The sequence below is a fragment of the Suricata suricatta genome, chromosome 1 (genome assembly GCF_006229205.1).
Source record: "Suricata suricatta isolate VVHF042 chromosome 1, meerkat_22Aug2017_6uvM2_HiC, whole genome shotgun sequence".
NCBI lineage: Eukaryota > Metazoa > Chordata > Mammalia > Carnivora > Herpestidae > Suricata > Suricata suricatta.
Window position 1 is genome coordinate 56,866,944 of NC_043700.1, and position 18,187 is coordinate 56,885,130.

General features: G+C 40.1%; 1 protein-coding gene across 5 annotated transcripts in view; it reads left to right on the plus strand.

Annotated features, from left to right (window-relative positions):
- Positions 1–12,285: 12,285 nt before the first annotated feature.
- Positions 12,286–18,187, plus strand: part of LOC115291555 (probable ATP-dependent RNA helicase DDX60) — a 101,725-nt gene continuing 95,823 nt past the window's right edge. For 2 of the 5 annotated variants that reach the window (XM_029939044.1, XM_029939075.1), the window contains exons 1-2: positions 12,286–12,422; positions 16,764–16,829. Coding sequence is in view for 1 of the 5 variants with exons in the window: in XM_029939070.1 (XP_029794930.1) it covers positions 18,023–18,045 (23 nt within the window). In the remaining 4 variants the exon portion in view is untranslated. Of the gene's footprint in view, positions 12,423–15,953; positions 16,134–16,763; positions 16,830–17,116; positions 18,046–18,187 lie in introns of those variants that run through there. The other 3 variants (XM_029939054.1, XM_029939061.1, XM_029939070.1) reach the window with 3 other exon arrangements.

The window sequence follows — 18,187 nt, forward strand, 5'->3', positions numbered from 1 at the left end:
TCAGGTTTTATGGGGAATGGAGAGTAAGAAATGATGGCCAGAATCTAGGTCCAGTGTGGGGAAGTACAAATAGGTAAGCTGAGAGCTTAGTTATAGGCTGGATTTTGAAACACTAAGTGGCAGTACAAGGACCCTGGAATTTTTTGTTGTTTTAATTAAGGCATTGAAACTCCATTAGAGATTTGGGGGTAGGGGAGAGCCATGATCATAATGCCTTGGGGAGACTGACCATTCTCAAGGATGGCCTCAAGTGAGAAGAGTCCAGATCAGGAAACTAGTTTACACATGTTTTGTCAGTGGGAACTAGGGTAAAGGTAGCAAGAATGAAAAAGGAGGCATAGAATATAAAACAGCCTGCATTTCCTAGAAATAAATGCACACATAGCATAGCAGATATGGTCAGTTTCTGAGGTGTATATTTACCAGAAAAATTTGTCTTTCACAAAAGGAAATGTAGTATAAAAACAAACTTAAGCAAGCAATACATGGAATCAGCATTTTTTTTCTTATTTACAATGATATCCTTTATTTGGTTAGGCTGACAACAATTTTCTCAGGATGTGAGGGAAAAACTCATGTTAGTGTTGGCAAATTTGTTTGGAAGAACATAAATTCCAGTCAAATTCCAAGATGTGAATTTAGGTTTTTTCTCAACCAAAGATGAGATTTGTGATACTTATAATGACATAATAATGATAGTCATTAAATGTATGCTACTATAAAGGATTCTGAGCCTGTAGGGTTGAATTAATATAAGATATTCCATTTGCTTTTATAATGTTAAGTTGATTTTTCTATAACCAAAGTTCAATTTAAATTATTACTATTATTTTTTACACTTGGAACAGTTCTGAAACTTTACCATGGAAAATTTTGCAATATTAGTTTATAGGTAACAATGAAAAAAATGATCCTTCTTAAGCTGCTTACTTGAACATTGTTATGCCTGTGCCTCTGTTAGTGATGCATGTGGTGCCCAAGAGTTGCTGAAAAGAGAGGTGTGTGGTTTTTGAAATGCTTCCTGACCTCTGTGAGTGTAAGATATTTATTTGATTGTAAGAACAACTCTCATTACTGCTGCAAATGTTAATTATTCACTTTTGCTGTTGGTAAAATTCTCCAATTTGGTTTGGATTTGACTTAAAAATATTTTCTAATGTTTATTTATTTTTGAGAGAGAGAGACAGAGCATGAACTAGGGAAAGGCAGAGAGAGAAGGACATGGAATCTGAAGCGGGCTCTGGGCTCTGAGCTGTCAGCACAGAGCCTGACACAGAGCTTGAACTCACAAACCAAGAGATCATGACCTGAGCCGAAGTCGGCCGCTTAACCAACTGAGCCACCCAGGTGCCCCGGATTTGACGAAATTTTTCATTCAGACATCTTTCCCTAACAATCTAGCAAACAATATCTAAAGTTTTGCATTTTCTTTGAACAAATTACAGCATTTAGTGGCAATAGAGAAGACATAGACAAATAGCCATTTAAATAGAATGATGACGCAACTGGACTGCTGAACCCTTGGGATTGTTTTACACCCCGGAGTGGGAGTCCAGGAAGGGGAGTTCGACCAAGAGCTTGAGGTTCTCCTGAGACATAGTGAGTTGGTCACCGAAGAAAAAGTCCCCTAACTCAAGATCTATTGGAAAGAGTGAAAGCAGGAAAATAATTCAGAAAATTATTTATTTGCAATAATAAATTTATTTATAATATTTTCCTTGGTCCTAATTTCTTATTAAAATTAAGCTATAAGAAAAACAATAGCAAGCAAATCAAGAGAACCTGTATAGAACCTGACAATGTCGAAGAAGTTTGTTTCTATCAGATAATCCAGATGAATAGGTAAAAAAGAGACTCGCACTAATTTATGTTCTCTAACCTCATAATATACCTCTGGATATACCTCCAGAACACTGAAACTATTATTTTTTCTTAACTAGACACATATTTTATAGTGTTTCAAAAAGAAACTTCATATTTGCTAAACTGTAAATGGATAGCCAAGATTTCTGGTCTTAAAACTTAAGGTAATTGTCGGTTCCCACCCCGGCCTGTGGGACCATAAATCAGGTCCGTTCCTGAGGGAGGGAGAGAGCATAGGGCAGGAAGGGGTGCACAGAGAGTGAGGCAAGACAAGCAGTTCTGATCAAGCCCCCGCTTTATTGAGAAAATATCCACACCTTAAAAGGGTTTGGGGCGGGAAACTGACCCAGGTTGGTTGCCAGGTAACAGAGTCAAATGATTATTAGAAAAAGGGAAACCGAAACTGAAATTTCAAACACAGCATCAAAAGAAGTGCCCAGACTTGAGTCTGCGATGCTGGGCAGGGGTACGGTTAACACTGCATAAGCCTAAATGCAGTTGATCTTTTGTTCAATTTGGCTTCTCCCGCCTGCCCATCTCCAATCCCGGAGTCGGGAAATACACATCCCTGGTCTGTAGACGGTTAATCTTGTTTTTCTGGTCGCTCCCTACAGAAAGCGACACTTCCTGCTGATAAGCTGAATCTATGCAGCTTCCCACAGGTAATTATAAAAATAAATATGATTATCATGGTTCTCAGATGAAGCTGCTTTCTACTAAAAAAAAAAAAGTGGTGATTAAGTTCTAGAGAGATAGTAGAGGCTTACCACTTCTGGACTTTCTGGGATTAGCATAAAGAAGTAAAAAGATTTGGGAAGGGGGAGTTTTTAGTTTTTAAAACTGCCTTCATATTATTTAATGCTCCATCTGTGTAATGTTGTATTCTCTCATGTACATCTAATATTACATGTGCCACAATTTGGGAATAACTTTTATATCTCAATTAACAAAGATTTATTGTTATGAATATGTGAAAACTTGTAGAAAAATCAGTTGGAAGATATGATATCTGCCCTCAAAGAGCTTACCCTTCAGCTTGGAATATATGGCTCTCACATGGGAGAAGATGGCTCACAGCGTGAGGTTATACATGGTAAGTAGCACACGCACCCCCAGCACAGTGTTCAACACTGGCACAGAAACCGGCAAATGGAAAACACGGCAGTCAGGGCACCAGGTTGGTTAAGCTACTGACTTTGACTCAGGTCATGATCTCATGGTTCATGAGTTCGAGCCCCGTGTCAGGCTCTGTGCTGACAGCTCAGAGCCTGGAGCCTGCTTCTGGTTCTGTGTCTTCCTCTGTGTCTGCTCCTCCCCCACTTGCACTGTCTCTCTTTCTCTCAAAAATAAGCAGTAAAAAAATAAAATAAAAACAAAAGCACGGCACTAATATTCAGTACAATACTGAGTGAGGACACATTAACACATGACTTTAGCTCCCCAGCACAATTGAATTTGTTGCCCTTTTCTTTGATCTTTGTTCATGCATGCATACAGAGAACTAGCTGAAAAAGGCGCTAGGAAAATTGTCACATTGTCCATGTAAGGATGTGGCCGGAGGCTTTCTTCATCATATTCACGCAGTGCTTTTTGTAAGAATCCACCGAGAACTCCTTACGTGGTTTTAGTGCTAAAATAAGTGTGTATGTCATGGACATTGTGAAATGTGTTTGTTAAAGTGATGAGATTTTCTTTCTACATTTGGCTGCTAGGGACCTTTGAGTATAATTTGTGGCCTGTTTTATGCTCTTTTCCTTGTTTTTCTTTTCTCTTACCACACTTTAATTTACATTATCTTGTTATCTTCATCCTTATAAAGTACCTTAATTCTTAGAATAGTTCAGCGTATGAATAAATTACATAAAAGAAACTACCAAGTGAATAATAATAACAGTAGTTGTAGCAGAAGAAAACTAGGAATATTTCTAATGTTACAGCTTTCCACTTATGCTATTTCAATTAAATAAATAGACCTCTACTTTTGATCCTGAAAGAATTCTTGCTCAGGTCTGAAATTTAGAAGCTAATCTAGCTTAGTACCAGCAACAACCACTTCTTAACTTACCTCTTTGTGTGATTTAGAACAAGTTCACCTCTGTGAGGTTTAGTTCTCTCCTTCATAAAATGTAGATGAAAATGCCAACTTCATAGGTTGCTCTAATAGATTAACTTGTATGAGGTAACATACAAGTGCTTGACAAAATGCAGCAAAGCACAGGCACATAATCAGAGCTAAATAATGAATTGACACAGCTATTACTGTCATGACTTGTTACTTGTTCTCTAAATATGCTCCTACAGTCTTTGAAATATATACAAGTTTAAGATTAGCCTAGGCCATGCATCTAATTAAATGGTGATCTTGATTAGATAGAGTCAAAGTAGATCTTTAAGAGGAAAGATACTTGCATTTATAGATGTTGGTTGAAATCAGGTGAGATTTTCCCTTAATTTCACAAGTGACTAAAGTAAATACTGACTTCAGTGGATGAACATTAATCTACAAAACTATGATGCATCTTACCAAGCAGTTTAATTGTCTAAATAAAATAAAGAGATCTTTCTGAGAAATGTTTTGCCTGTAGGTGATCCTTGATGAACTCCTGAAGCATTTTACTGAAACACTGAAAAGTGTTAGGGATCTTTACCTCCTTTGCCTGCTTCCAAGTTGTCAAACACAAGAAATGGAAGTGACTTCTTTTGTCAAGAATCAGTAAGCAAAATTTAGTTCCAATTTGTAATAATTTAAAATATAAATAACGCTGCCTAAAACAGTCTCTGGATATTGGCTGCTCCAAAACTGGTAGAAGGGGCTCATTATAGTATAGCTCTATTAACTTGAGTATTTGAAGTTTTTTTTAATGTTTATTTTTGAGAGACAAAGACAGAGCATGAGCAGGGGAGGGGCAGAGGAAGAGGGAGACACAGAATCTGAAGCAGGCTGCAGGCTCAGAGGTGTCAGAACAGAGCCTGATGCAGGGCTTGAACCCATAAACTGTGAGATCATGACCTGAGCTGAAGTCAGACACTTAACCAACTGAGCTGCCCAGGTGCCCCTGAACGTTCCCACTTTTAAAAGTTCATATCCTTTGGTTCATCTCATCCTACGCTACTTTGAAGACCTATATGATAACATGTTTATCTCAGCATTATTTATAATAGCAAAAAATGGGTAGCACCCTAAATCTTTAACTGATGAAATGGTTAAATAAATCCATGGATTTTTAAAGTGGTCATAGAAAGTGAAGTTTATGATGTGTTTGTAGAAAAACTCATTATAGAATACTAATGGGAAGAAAGAAGAAAATGATTTGTACTTACAATATAAATGCATTATTTTAAAAAGTAGACATTTTTTATGGCTGAAGATTTTAATGTTTTTTTACATTATATATAATTATATAATATATATTTCTCCTTCTATCTTACGCAAAATGTAGCATACTATATTTGCTTTTTTACAATTTGCTTTTTTTATGTTTATTTCTTTATTTATTTTAAATAGTTTATTGTCAAACTGGTTTCCATACAACACCCAGTGCTCTTCTCCACAAGTGCCCTCCTCCATCACCACCACCTCTTTTCCCCCCTCCCCCTTCCCCTTCAACCCTCAGTTCATTTTCAGTATTCAATAGTTTCTCAAGTTTTGCGTCTCTCTCTCTCTCTCCCCAACTCTCTTTCCCTCTTCCCCTCCCCCTGGTCCTCCATTAGGTTTCTCCTGTTCCCCTGTTAGACCTATGAGTGCAAACATATGGTGTCTGACTTTCTCCACCTGACTTATTTTGCTTAGCATGACACCCTTGAGGTCCATCCACTTTCCTACAAATGGCCAGATTTCATTCTTTCTCATTGCCATGTAATACTCCATTGTATATATATATACCACATCTTCTTGATCCATTGATCAGGTGATGGACATTTAGGCTCTTTCCATGTTTTGGCTATTGTTGACTGTGCTGCTGTGAACATTGGGGTACATGTGCTCCTATGCATCAGCACTTCTGTATCCCTTGGGTAAATCCCTAGCAGTGCTATTGCTGGGTCATAGGGGAGTTCTATTGATATGTTTTTTGAGGAACCTCCACACTATTTTCCAGAGCGGCTGCACCAGTTTACATTTAAATTGAGTTGATAAAAAGAGAAACAAAGGCTTGACTGGATGAGGCATTTTGATTTTTTTTTTCTTCACTGGAAGGGAAAGGCAAATCTACCGAAGTAACTGGCTATTTAAAAATGGCTTTCAAGCTTATTTGATCTAAATAAAAACTGAGAGCTGTCTTTTTCTCTTAAATTTGCATTTTACATGCCTTGTGGAGATACTGTCATGGAGGTAGCAAGGGAACATTAAACTTGCAAGGGTGTTATCACTACCAGACGAGTAGGGACGGCTGCATAACAGTTCCTGAAGCTGTTTACAAAAGACATCTAACATAGAAGGATGTGCCCGGCATTCCCTTGGAAAACAGAAAGGAAGGAGAAATATGGTAAAGGAGGAAATCAGCTGTTGGTCCAAAGAAGGATTTATATATTTAAAAAATTCCAGTCATTGAAGACACAGTTGCTCTATCACACAAAATTCTGAGGTCTGTTCAGTGTCTGCTTCTGTTGGATTAACAACTTGCCCAGCACTATTTTGGGAAAGAATTTCTCTGGAGCTGGCGTGTCTTCAGCCCCCAGTGCTTCCTCTCACTGACTTATCAACAGGTGTTGAAAAGCCTATGGCAGAAATATCACAGATCCGGTAAATTCATTTTAACTTCATACCTGCATCTCTCATTTTATTGGAATGTTTTGTTTCTGGAGGATAAAGAAGTAAATAAATTACTGTGGATGTGATTACTTTTCTATATAGGCATACATATGGATTTATCAATATCAGATGTTTATTGATAACTTGTAAATTTAATATTGGGGGTATGATCACACAACTCAAACCCAAACACATTTAGTAGAGAATGCATTCTCTTTGTCATGAAATATGCTAGCATTGTGATTTTTAAGAAAGCATGCAACAATCTTGGCTTTAAAAAAACCTGTTATATCTGGAAAAATAGTATTAAAATTCTTTACAAAGCCATGTCAGGGAAGTTTCAGAAACAACAATCAGATCATTATCAGAGAAAAAGTAAAAAACAAAACAATGTAGTATTATATTGCTATACTCTTGACAAATAATTTTCAAGAGTTTAAGCATAAAACTGAATTACAGTGACCTGAAGAATGAAGGAATGGTCATCCTTTGTGGTTCTCCATTTAGCAGACTAATTTAGCATATTCTTCAGCCTGAAAAGAATGAATGGCTCCTCACAGTGGATTACCACAGCCTTAATGCTGTGGACCTTATGAAGGCCCTCATACCCAATACTCAAAAATGTTAAAATTACTGGCTCCTTCCAATCAGCAGCCACTACATAATTTGGCATTATAGAAATCATTAACACGTTCTCATCAGTGCCTATTTCAACGGCCTCTCAGCTAAAATGCACCTCTACCAGGTTACCCGTGGTACCTCAGTAGTCTTCCCATTTGCACCCAGTCTTTGAAGGCAAAGATTAATCTTCTCATAGGAATTAATAAATTCATTCATTTAATTAATGAATTAAATTAATCCATTTGAAGTGCTCATTCGGGACATGCAAATACCAACAAAGTGGCTTACAAAAAAGGGGAGGGCCTCTGCTCCACACGGAGTGCCAGGTCCTACCACCCAGATGAAATTCTTGAAAATATGGGGTGAACTGTGCCATCTCAGGCGATGTCATGACCCAGCTATTGTCCCTCTTAGCACTCAAAATACTAATACAAGTCCAACAACTTTTATTTCTTTTGGAGTCTGGAGGCAGCATGTTCTGTATTTCCTTAGTTTATTTAGTCTCACTGATACTTTAACTTGAAAATCAGTCCACCTTTAATGGGGTCCCCTCCAATAAGAGGTTATGAAATCTGTCTAAACTGAAATCAGGAGGCACCCTCATTAAGTATCTTCAGCGACTCCCTACTGTAGATGCTGTAATGACCTCTTCTTATGACTCCCAGAGTCTCTGGGCCACCTGTGATGTTGGTACATTTCCATGGACTTCTGATGCAAAATACTGCCCTTCTTCAGTTCTGTACTGTCAGAGTTGCATCTACTCACCATATTCTGGGATCTCCTGGAAATAGAGACTTTTATAGACCCTGAGCATATGATTTTGTGTTCTCAATTGCCCATTATACTTTGGGTCATGGGCGCCATACCTCACAAACCTAGATCGGCAACCAAGCCCTCCTTGCCACAGCAAGGAGTCAGACGTGGGCTCTCTGGCATATGCTACTTGTGCAAGTCCTCATTATCTCCTTTTCTCAGTCCCTTGCCAGGTGCCATTGTGTTGGAGAAGGTCACCCGTCTCCCAGACATTTTGGCTACCTGGGGGACAAAACTGAGTGAACAGAATTGGGAATTTGGAAGTTTTATAGATGAAATGACCACCACTTTCTGTGCTGGAGCTCAGTGGGATGCTGCTGCTTTCTCATCTCTTAACCAAGTTTCCCTGATAAAACAAGAGACCCAAGGGTCAGCAAAATGGCCAAACTTTAGATAGTCATCTCAACATGGATGCCCAAAGCAATAATTTGGCCCCATTAATACATTTTTACATATTCTTAAGCGGTGACCTAAGAGTCTCTCCCTTTGATAGAGAACTTTGGAAACCTCTTGCTTCACAGGTACCCCAAATATAAATGAACAGAACAGATATCTCAACATATACCAGAGCCACAATGCAACACCTCAGTAGGACATTCTTTATCTATTTGGAGTCCAGACATTACTGATAGTGACTGAAGACCCATTTTGCTTCTTAGAAAACAGTGATGGACTTTTAAAATGAGCATTCAATGGAACTTTCACCTTCCCTATATCCGCTTTGCAATTTAATTGGTTTCATTCAGGGGTCCAATGAACTCTTCAAAGAGCTCTTAAGTTATGAAGTAGCAAATGGATTTTCCACTGGGGTCCGCTGCCGCAGACATTTATTAAACTAAACTCAAGCCTTCTGGCGACATGCACTGCCTCCATCAGTGCCACACAGATTCCTCACCTGCTTTCACTGGCCATAAAGAGGAGCGCCTCTAAAATGTATTTGGGGCACCTGGGTGGCTCAGTCATTTAGGCATCCAGCTCTTGGTTTGGGCTCACGTCATGATCTTCCAGTTTGTGAGATCCAGCCCTGCATGGGGTTCTGCACTGACAGGGAGGAGCCTGCTTGAGATTCTCTCTCTTTGCCTCTCCCCTGCTCTCTCCCTCTCTCTCAAAATAAATAAACTTAAAAACATAAAATAAAAATTATGTTTTTGATGATTCCCCTCTCCATATGGCTCTCTCCCTCCTGTCAAGTGCCTACTTTGCTTCCTAGGGAGGCTTTTTACCTTTTCTCTAGAAGTCTCAGTCAGCACCAAGGCTTAAATCAATGTCAAAACATTGTATTATAAGTCTTAAATTTCCATTGTTGCTGTAGGGGAGGAAAAATTCTCCTCTACTATCTATGGGTCTCTGGCTGGCCCTAAGAATTAAACTGACATAAGACAGATTAATAGGAGAAAAGTGTACAAATCATACCGAATTTCTGCATGTACATGGGAACCTACAGAAGAGAATAAAGACGCGAAGAAGTGACCAGAGCAGGAAGCTTTTCTACCTTTTAGACAAACAAACAATAAATATGTGAAGAATTGACAAGATAAAAATATTTAAGCTATGGGTAGTAAATAGCAAAACAGTAACGAAGTTACTTTATACAGGCTTCCTGGTCCCAAATTCTTTGTGTCTGGTGATAAGCATATCTTCCTTCCTCCTGGTACTGCGGGATGGGGGAAAGTACCTTTCACATGGGAGATTTATCGTTTGCTTTCAGGGAAGAAAGGTATAGGAGGGGAGGTCAGAATGATCTTCCCGTTTCTACTGTGCTCTCAATTCCTTCAGCGGACATATTCAGTATGCCAAGGTACCATATTTTGGGGTATCATGTCCTGGACTCCATCACTGTCTTGACTTCTTTGTACCTCCCAGGGCTCCACGAGTTCCTCCCAGGGGGAAATCTACTCTCTGGGGGTCGTAGCTAGTGAGAATGGTTCCATACTTAGCCGGTTTCTCTCCCATCCAGAATTAACTGCATTTTCCTAACAGTTTCACTTTCTTGTCAGCCAGGAAAATTATTTAAACATGTAATCGTGTCTTCCCAAGGACACTAGGGGTCACCCCACCTCTGGTTGTTACAAAGTCGGCCTCCCACAGTCCCACCTTGTTCACTTTGCTCCAAGTTCAAGCCCTATTTGTGGCCTTACATGTTGTGCAGGGCTGTAACTACTACATTGTGGTTAACTACATCCGCCCAGTGTTAGGGGTCATGTGTTCGCCCATGTCCATAACTCGTCATGTCCATAACTCGAGGGCAAGTGAAAGGAGGCATATCAAAGAGTTGGAGAGTTCTTAAGGGAAAGAGCATACTACTAACTAGGTAGGTTTAATCCAAAAGCAATGAGGAAGTGTTGGAAGTGTTTTTTAACAGGAACTAGATGTGCTTGGTTTTACATGCTAATAAATAACCCTGGGAGCAGATTAGAAAATGGAACGAAGGGAGACACGGGAGTCTGGAAGGGAATATGCTGTTCCAGTTAACCTGATGAGGAACGGGGTTGCTTGCTCCAGCCTTTGGAAAATGCGAGAGAGAGAAGAGATTCTCTAAGTATTAGGAGTTCCAGTTCACTAAGATTTGAGGGAGGTGAAGGTGCAAAAGTGTTTCCCAGGCTTCTCACCTGAACAGTTGTTACGTGATAATTCCATCAACTCTGACAGGGAAGGCAGAAAGAGAAATAGATTTGAAGAATACTGGAAGCCAAGAGAAATGAAGCTCTTTGAAAAAGAGAGATTGGTTAGATATCTGTCAGGCATTTCTGAGAGAGAAGTAAATGGATCGTGGAGTAAACAAGTACAAGCATTGTTTAGGTTTCCCAATGATTGGATCATTATTGGTGATCTTTGACAGAGCTGGTTCAGGGCACATCTGGAGTAAAAGGGCCAAAGGATTTGGAAGAGTGTTGTAGACAATGTGTGAATCCATCACGTTATTCTGAATAATTCTGCAACTTAAAATCCTTAATTCTGTGAAGTAGCTTTGCCAGAGAAGTTAACGTGTTCACAGATTGCAGGATTTGGAACACTGACTTCTTGACAGGAGGAAGGAGAGGATTGTTATTATTAGAGATGTTAGAGAAGGACAGATACAAAGGTAATAGAACTTTAGACCAGTCAGGTGTTAAGTTCCAATTTTTAAATCTCCTTCCTCCGTTTCATCATCACAAATTTGTAAGTGAGTGAGTGAATGGATGTCTGATGGATGTGAACCGTGTCTACTTTCTCCATCCCTGCCTATTTCTTTTTTTTTTTTTTAAGTTTTTATTTATTATTGGGAGACAGAGAGGGGCAGAGCATGGGCAGGGGGGGGGCAGAGAGAGAGGGAGGCACGTAATCTGAAGCAGGCTCCAGGCTCTGAGCTGTCAGCACAGAGCCCGATGTGGGGCTGGGGCTCGAATTCACAAACCGGGGAGATCTTGATCTGAGCCGAAGTCAGATGCTTCACCAATGAGCCACCCACGCACCCCTATCCCTACCTTTTTAACAACTTGACTCTCCAATTTACGATAAGAAAATACGTCGCGCACTGCTCTCTCTGTTCTCTATTTTCTCAGTGTCTGCATGTCTGTTCTCTACTTGTCTCGCAGACAAAGCAGCTGTGGGTCCCCGTTGTTGCTAATATCACCCAACTTCACTTTCACCTCTACTTGCCTCTTTCCAGATTTCCAGCATATTTGCACGTGTTATTTAAGTACGTTAAGAGACTAGAAAGAGAGATGAAGTGTTAAAACTCAAATCGGCAGGAGTTTCTGCCTCGACGGGCAGACATTCAGTGAAAATAACATGAAGGCAGAAATAAAAGCGAGCGGGCTGCACTTTCAATCTGACTTTTAACGGGTTTCTTGGCTCCTGAGAGCTCCGCATAGAGTTCGCACAGAGCCGTTACCATTACCTTCTCCTAAGAGAACTCCACGTTCAGGTGTCCTCCCCACTGTTTTTGTACAAGAGGGAGCAGCAAGACCGGTGGAACTTCAGATTCCACAGTGTTCCATTTCATCAATTTCTACACTCCGCCCCTCCTTGATTTTCCTCTCAGCGGCCCCAGAGGTCGCTACCTCACTCGCGTCTATTCGGGTCCGAATTCCAACGCCCAGGTTACCGTTTCTGCTATCTCTTCAGGTGCCCACTGAACGAAGGACGCTCAGGCCTCTGGTACCCGTCCGATCTACTTCGTGGCGAAGGAAAACGAAACTTAAACGTGCCCGATGTGTGAAATGAAACCAAAACTCCCTTTCCGGGTATAAAAGACGGGCTGAAGCGGCTCGGCCGGTCAGAATCCCGGGTTCGGGCACCCCCTCGAGCTGCCACTCAGAGCCCCGCGCTCCGAGCCGGGGGCTGCCACTTCCTCCCCCGCAGGCGCCCGGCAGTCGCTCCACAGACGCAACAGGTCGGGGCTGGGGGGCGGGGGTGGGGGAGTGGGGGGAGAGGTGGGGGCGGGCGGGCAGGGGGAGGTTCTCCGGGGCGCGACCGGGACTGGGGACCGGGGCTTGCGGAGAGAGCTCTAAGGAGACGGGGGTCGCTAAGGGAGAGACCCGGAGTGGAAATGTCGCGTGCAGTTCCAGCTCTCTGGTCCGAGGGGGAGGTGGCCCGGGAGCGGCTCCGGACGCGCCCCGCTGCGCCCCCTGAAAACGGTGGATGACGGTCTCCTCTTGGCCCCGGGATGCAAGGCGTAGGGAGAGGCAGAGCAAAGGGATGGCCGCGAGGAGCGGGGGGGCTGGCGTCTGAAGCGAAGGGCGAGAGTTCAGGCTTTTGAGGGGTCCTCTTCAAAGAAAGGGTGCTGGGGTCTGGGGCCTTGAGGGGAAGCTAAGGGAGGTCGGATCTGAGCACAACTAATGTGACCTAGACATTGATAGCAGCAAGCAGCCACCCTCCCACCCCACTGAGAACCGGGGTGCAACTACAAACTTGCGGAGTCAGAATCTGCCCGCTACATTTCAGTGGCTTCATGCAATAATCATTTATTTCTTCTATAACAGTTAAAAGAATGTATTCATGGTTAAGGGGCATGCATTAGTTTTCTATTGCTGCATAACACTACTGCAGATTTAGGGGATTAAGTCAATAAAAATGTATTCTTTTATAAATTTCCATGAATCAGACGTCTAGGCAGAGAGTAACTGAATGCTTTCACTCAGCATCTCACCAGGCTAAAATGACAGTGTCTGCTGGAGCTGCCATCGTGTCCAGGCTCTTTCCACTTGTTGGAAGAATCCAATTCCTTGCAGCTTTGGGATGAGAATCCCTATTTTCTTGTTGGCTATTGGCTGTGGGTTACTCTTAGTCTTTAGATTCCACCTTCAGCTCCTAGCCAGGTGGCCCTCTCAAACATGGTGGTTTATGTCTTCAAAGCTAGCAGGAGAATCTGTCTTCTGGAATGATGGAGTCTTACATAATGTGGCCTAATCATGGGAGAGACTATCCCATTCAGTCTTTCGGTCCTGCCCACATCCAAGGGGAGGATCTTGTACAGGGCAGTGCACCAGGATGCTGGAGTCCTGGAGGCCGTCTAGAATTCTGTCCATTGCTGGTCAGCTTTTCTCCAGTGCTTCAGGAACTTGACCATCCAGTGGTTCCATCATTCCCTGGCCCTTACTCTGGATTGGGCTGTCTCTAATAATCTATGAATTCTCTTTTTTTCCCATCCCTTTCTCTTTTTTCTTTTAAGGATTGTTTAAATCAGAACCCAAATAAGGTTCTGGCACTACTGTGAGAGGATAATATGTCTTTAAGCTTGTTATAATCTCTTTAATGCTCTTGTAATTTATTTCTTAATAAATTGGGGTCCCTTCCTTCCCATTTTATTTTTTTTGTCTTGTAGAGATTCTAATCTTCCTGGTATCATTTAACAGGTTCTTCTATTTTATCAACATCTTGTCAATTAATTGTTGTTACTAGAGTTTTGATCAAATTCAGGTTAAAAATTTTTTTTAGTGGAGTATCTTTCTTTTCTTCTTCTTCTTTTTTTAATGTTTATTTATTTTTGAGAGAGAGAGAGGGACAGAGTATGAGCGGGGAAGGGGCAGAGAGAGAGGGAGACACAGAATCTGAAGCAGGCTCCAGGCTCTGAGCTGTCAGCACAGAGCCTGACACGGGGCTTGAACTCATGAACTACAAGATGATGACCTGAACCGAAGTCAGATGCTCAAGCGACTGAGGTACTGAGGTGCCCCTTTGGTGGAGTATTTCAACAATGATGCAGTTCTACATGGAAGTAGATATTTGCCTGTATTTTTATTGTTCTATCACCTACAAATAACAAGCTTTATTAATTTATTAGAAGTTGTAATATAAGTATAAATTAAATTTCCTCATTTATATTATTTGGTAATCCAGTGGTTCAGTATTTATATAAGAAAGGCATTTAACTCCTTGATTCCAGAAACTCTTAATTTTTGATATTTTAGATGCTCTCTCTGGACTTTCTGCTATGAAAAATGAGGAACTTAATATACATTCTTTTTTTCCCTACTATTCATCCTTTTCTAAACCTCCCAAATTGGTTAATTATATTATTTTTATACTGTAAGGGTTTATCATAGTTTACAGTATTTTTTGACTTTATTTTAAAAAATGTTTTATTTATGTTGAGAGAGAGAAAATGAGAGAGAGAGAGAGAAACAGAGAGAGAGAGAGAGAGAGAGAGAGAGAGAGGCAGAGAGAGAATCCCAAGCAGCTTTCGTGCTGTCAGTGCAGAGGCTGACCAGGGCTCTGTTCCACAAACTGTGAGATCATGACTGGAGCCAAGATCAAGAGTTGGCCACTTAACTGAGTCACCCAGGTGCCCATTTATGACTTTAATTTTTGTGCTTTGTTTATAGTTGAGTTAAAAAATGGAAAGCCAAATAAACAAGTTACAAAATTATTTATTATGTTATTCATTGTAGAAGAAATTTATATACTTGACTTGGAAATGTCATTCTTTATCATTAAGACCACTGAAATCAATACTTTTCTAAATTCAAAGTATCATGGATCTTCCTATTTTTCTTTATAGCTTCCTTTAATTTATCTGGATCATATGTAGTTACATTGTTTCTTGATTGTTTTTCTGCTTGATTTACCCCCTCCCCCATTTTCTGAACTGTCTCTTAAAATAAAATTATCATTTGGCTAGGTGGTTGGTGACTTCTTAAATGTCTAGTAATATGGACTTTCTGCCCTCCTAATGAATTGAATGACTGGATACGGAATTCTAAGTTCAAAATATTTTCCCCTTAGAACTTTGAAAACATTATTTTGTTTTATCAAACATCCAATAATGCTCCTCATTTTATTCATTTCTAACTGTATGCCAGGTACAATTTTAATCAACATGTATGCATCACCTTATACATTTAAATTGCTTGAAAACACAGCCAGAGGAGAGTAACATAATTGTCTCTTCTAGTTTTATAGATGAGTGAACTAAGACACAGAGAAAGTAAATAACCTGCCACAGAGAAAGTAATTAGATTATAAAACTAGACTCTGTTTCATTACTAGGATTAAAACCCAGGCCTCTGCCTACAGTGCTCATGCCTTTAACTATTTCACACATGACCTCTCTGACTTCAGTTCTTTGTATTACGTCCCCATCCTTATTCTTGGAGATCAGCAGTTTGAAGGAGCTGTTTCTAGGTGTGTGTTTCTCTTTTGTCATTATTTCTTCTTCGTACTTGGAAAAGCTTTTTGATCTAAAAATGTGTATTCTTCTTTAAGTCTGGCCCAGTATAATTGTATTACTTTAAATATTATATCTTTGATTATTTTTATCTCTACTCACTTTGGAATCTTAGTTTTCTCTTTCTGGAAGAACCTTGGGATGAATTTAAAACTTTGAAATCTATCCTCTATATTTCTTAGTACTTTTTCCTATTTTCCATCTCTGTTTTTTTCTTTTTCTGTTTTCTTTTCTTTTTTTTTTTTTTTGTAATGTTTATTTTTGAGAGAGAGACAGAGCTCGAGAGGGGAAGGGGCAGAGAGAGAGGAAGACACAGAATCTGAACCGGGCTCCAGGCATTGAGCCATCCGCACAGAGTCCATTGTGGGGCTTGAACTCACAGGTCCTGAGATTATGACCTGAGCTGAAGTCCGATGCTTAACTGACTGAGCCACCCAGGTACGCATCTTTGTTTTTTTCTTATTCCTTCTAAGAAATTTCCGGGATTTCTTTCCCATCTCTAACTTGAGATTTCAGCATGTCCATTTTATTGTCCTGCACAAGAGTTTTTTCCTGAAATTATATATTTTTATGAGCATTTACTTTTATTTTTTCTTTAGCAGCCTGTTATATTGTATTAGATAATATTGTGATTGTTGAGGGGCACCTAGGTGGCTTAGTCAGTTAAGCATCCGACTTCTGTGCAGATCATGAACCCGGTTCCTGGGTTCAAGTCCCGCGTCGGGCTCTGTGCTGAGAGCTGAGCTTGGAGCCTGCTTCTGATTCTGTGTCTCCCTCTCTCTCTGCCCCTCCCCCACTCATCCTCTATTTCTCTCTGTCTCAATAATAAATTTTAAAAAAATTTGAAAAAATTAAAAAAAAGATTGTGATTATTGAGAATGCTAATTCAAACTTTTTAAAAGACTATTCTGGCCTTGAGTCATATTTATTCATCCAGCTTTTAAAAAAAATTTTTTTTAAATGTTTATTTATTTTGAGGGAGAGAGAGAGACAGAACATGAGCAGGGAAGGGGCCCAGAGAGAAGCACATTACACTTTTAAATTTAATTCTCTTTAAATCCTTACCAGACTGTGAGGGGAGAAGAGGACCATGTTTATGCATATTTGAATATGTTGCAGCTAGTGCAGTTCTTGGTGAGTAGATGCTTTATAGATCTGAAAAAAGGGAGAATAACTAGGTTAAGTGAGAGACCATGCTTTTGCCTGTCTCCATGAAGTTTTTCCTAAACATTCCATTCCAACCCACAGTAATTTCTTTCTTCAAGTTTCCTCATTTTTGCAGTCATGAACTTCCATGCATTGTTGTTTTAATATTTAATATCAATGTGTGCCCCACCATTATGTTCTTTTATGTCATATAATGTGAATATCTATCTATCTATCTATCTATCTATCTATCTATCTATCTATATCTATCTATCTATCTATCTATCTATCATCTATCTATCAAGTTTCACTGCCCTAACACACTATATGGCATGTTTGAAGAATGTCTCAATATTTGGTTTTTGTGACAGAATGCTCAAGGGCATTTTCTTCTGCCTCTTTGACAGTTCTTTATCAGTTACCTTTGCAAACTTTTCCTCTTCTCTGTTGGCATTTATTAAATATTAGTGATCTGCAAAAATGGATTTTCAGTCCTTTTTCTTCCATGATACTGTGTGTCTCTCTGTCCAAACAAGCTCATCTACATCAAAGGCCTCATTTACAATATAATTCAAATTACTCACATATTCCAGTCTAGCACAGACATGACATGTCCTATAGTGGGTCTTGAAATCAAGCCAAACTCAGAGTGATCACAAATGAACTCATGGTCTTCCCTTGAAATGGAGGCTTATTCCAAGGTTTCCTGCTCAGAGAAAAGCCTAGCCCTCCATCCTGTTGCATCAGGTAGAATCCTAAAATCATCCTTGACAACCTTCACTCTTACCTCTTCTCCATCCATATCAGTTCCATTACTAAATTATGTTAAATTCACCTAAAGTTTTAATATCCATAGGTGCCCCAAATCACCATCAAACTATATTACATCAAATGACTCTCATTACCCTTCTGAATCATGGTTTTCTCTCTGCTCTACTAACAGGAACTTTGCTCCCATCTTATTTATTGTCTCTACTGTAGCCAGAGTAATCTTTCAAAATGTAAAGCCACTCATAACACTACCCGCTTAAAATCCATCAGTGGATGGAGGGGATGAAAACATGCCCTCAAAGGCTCTGCATGCTCTTATATTTCTGTAAGCCTCTAGGACAGCTAGCTTTCCCATCACTCTCTCCATTCTAACATGGCTGGCTTCTGTTCTGGATCTAGACCAGTTAATTATGAGTGCATTGCCCAAAGCTGAGTGAGTATTGTAATAAATAAAGACCCACACTCATTCATGACATAAGACTTTTGTACATGGTATTTTCTGCCTGGAATGCTACTCCCTCACCCCCATCCCTTGATTTAATTAATTCTTATTTCATCCTTCAGAAATCAGCTCA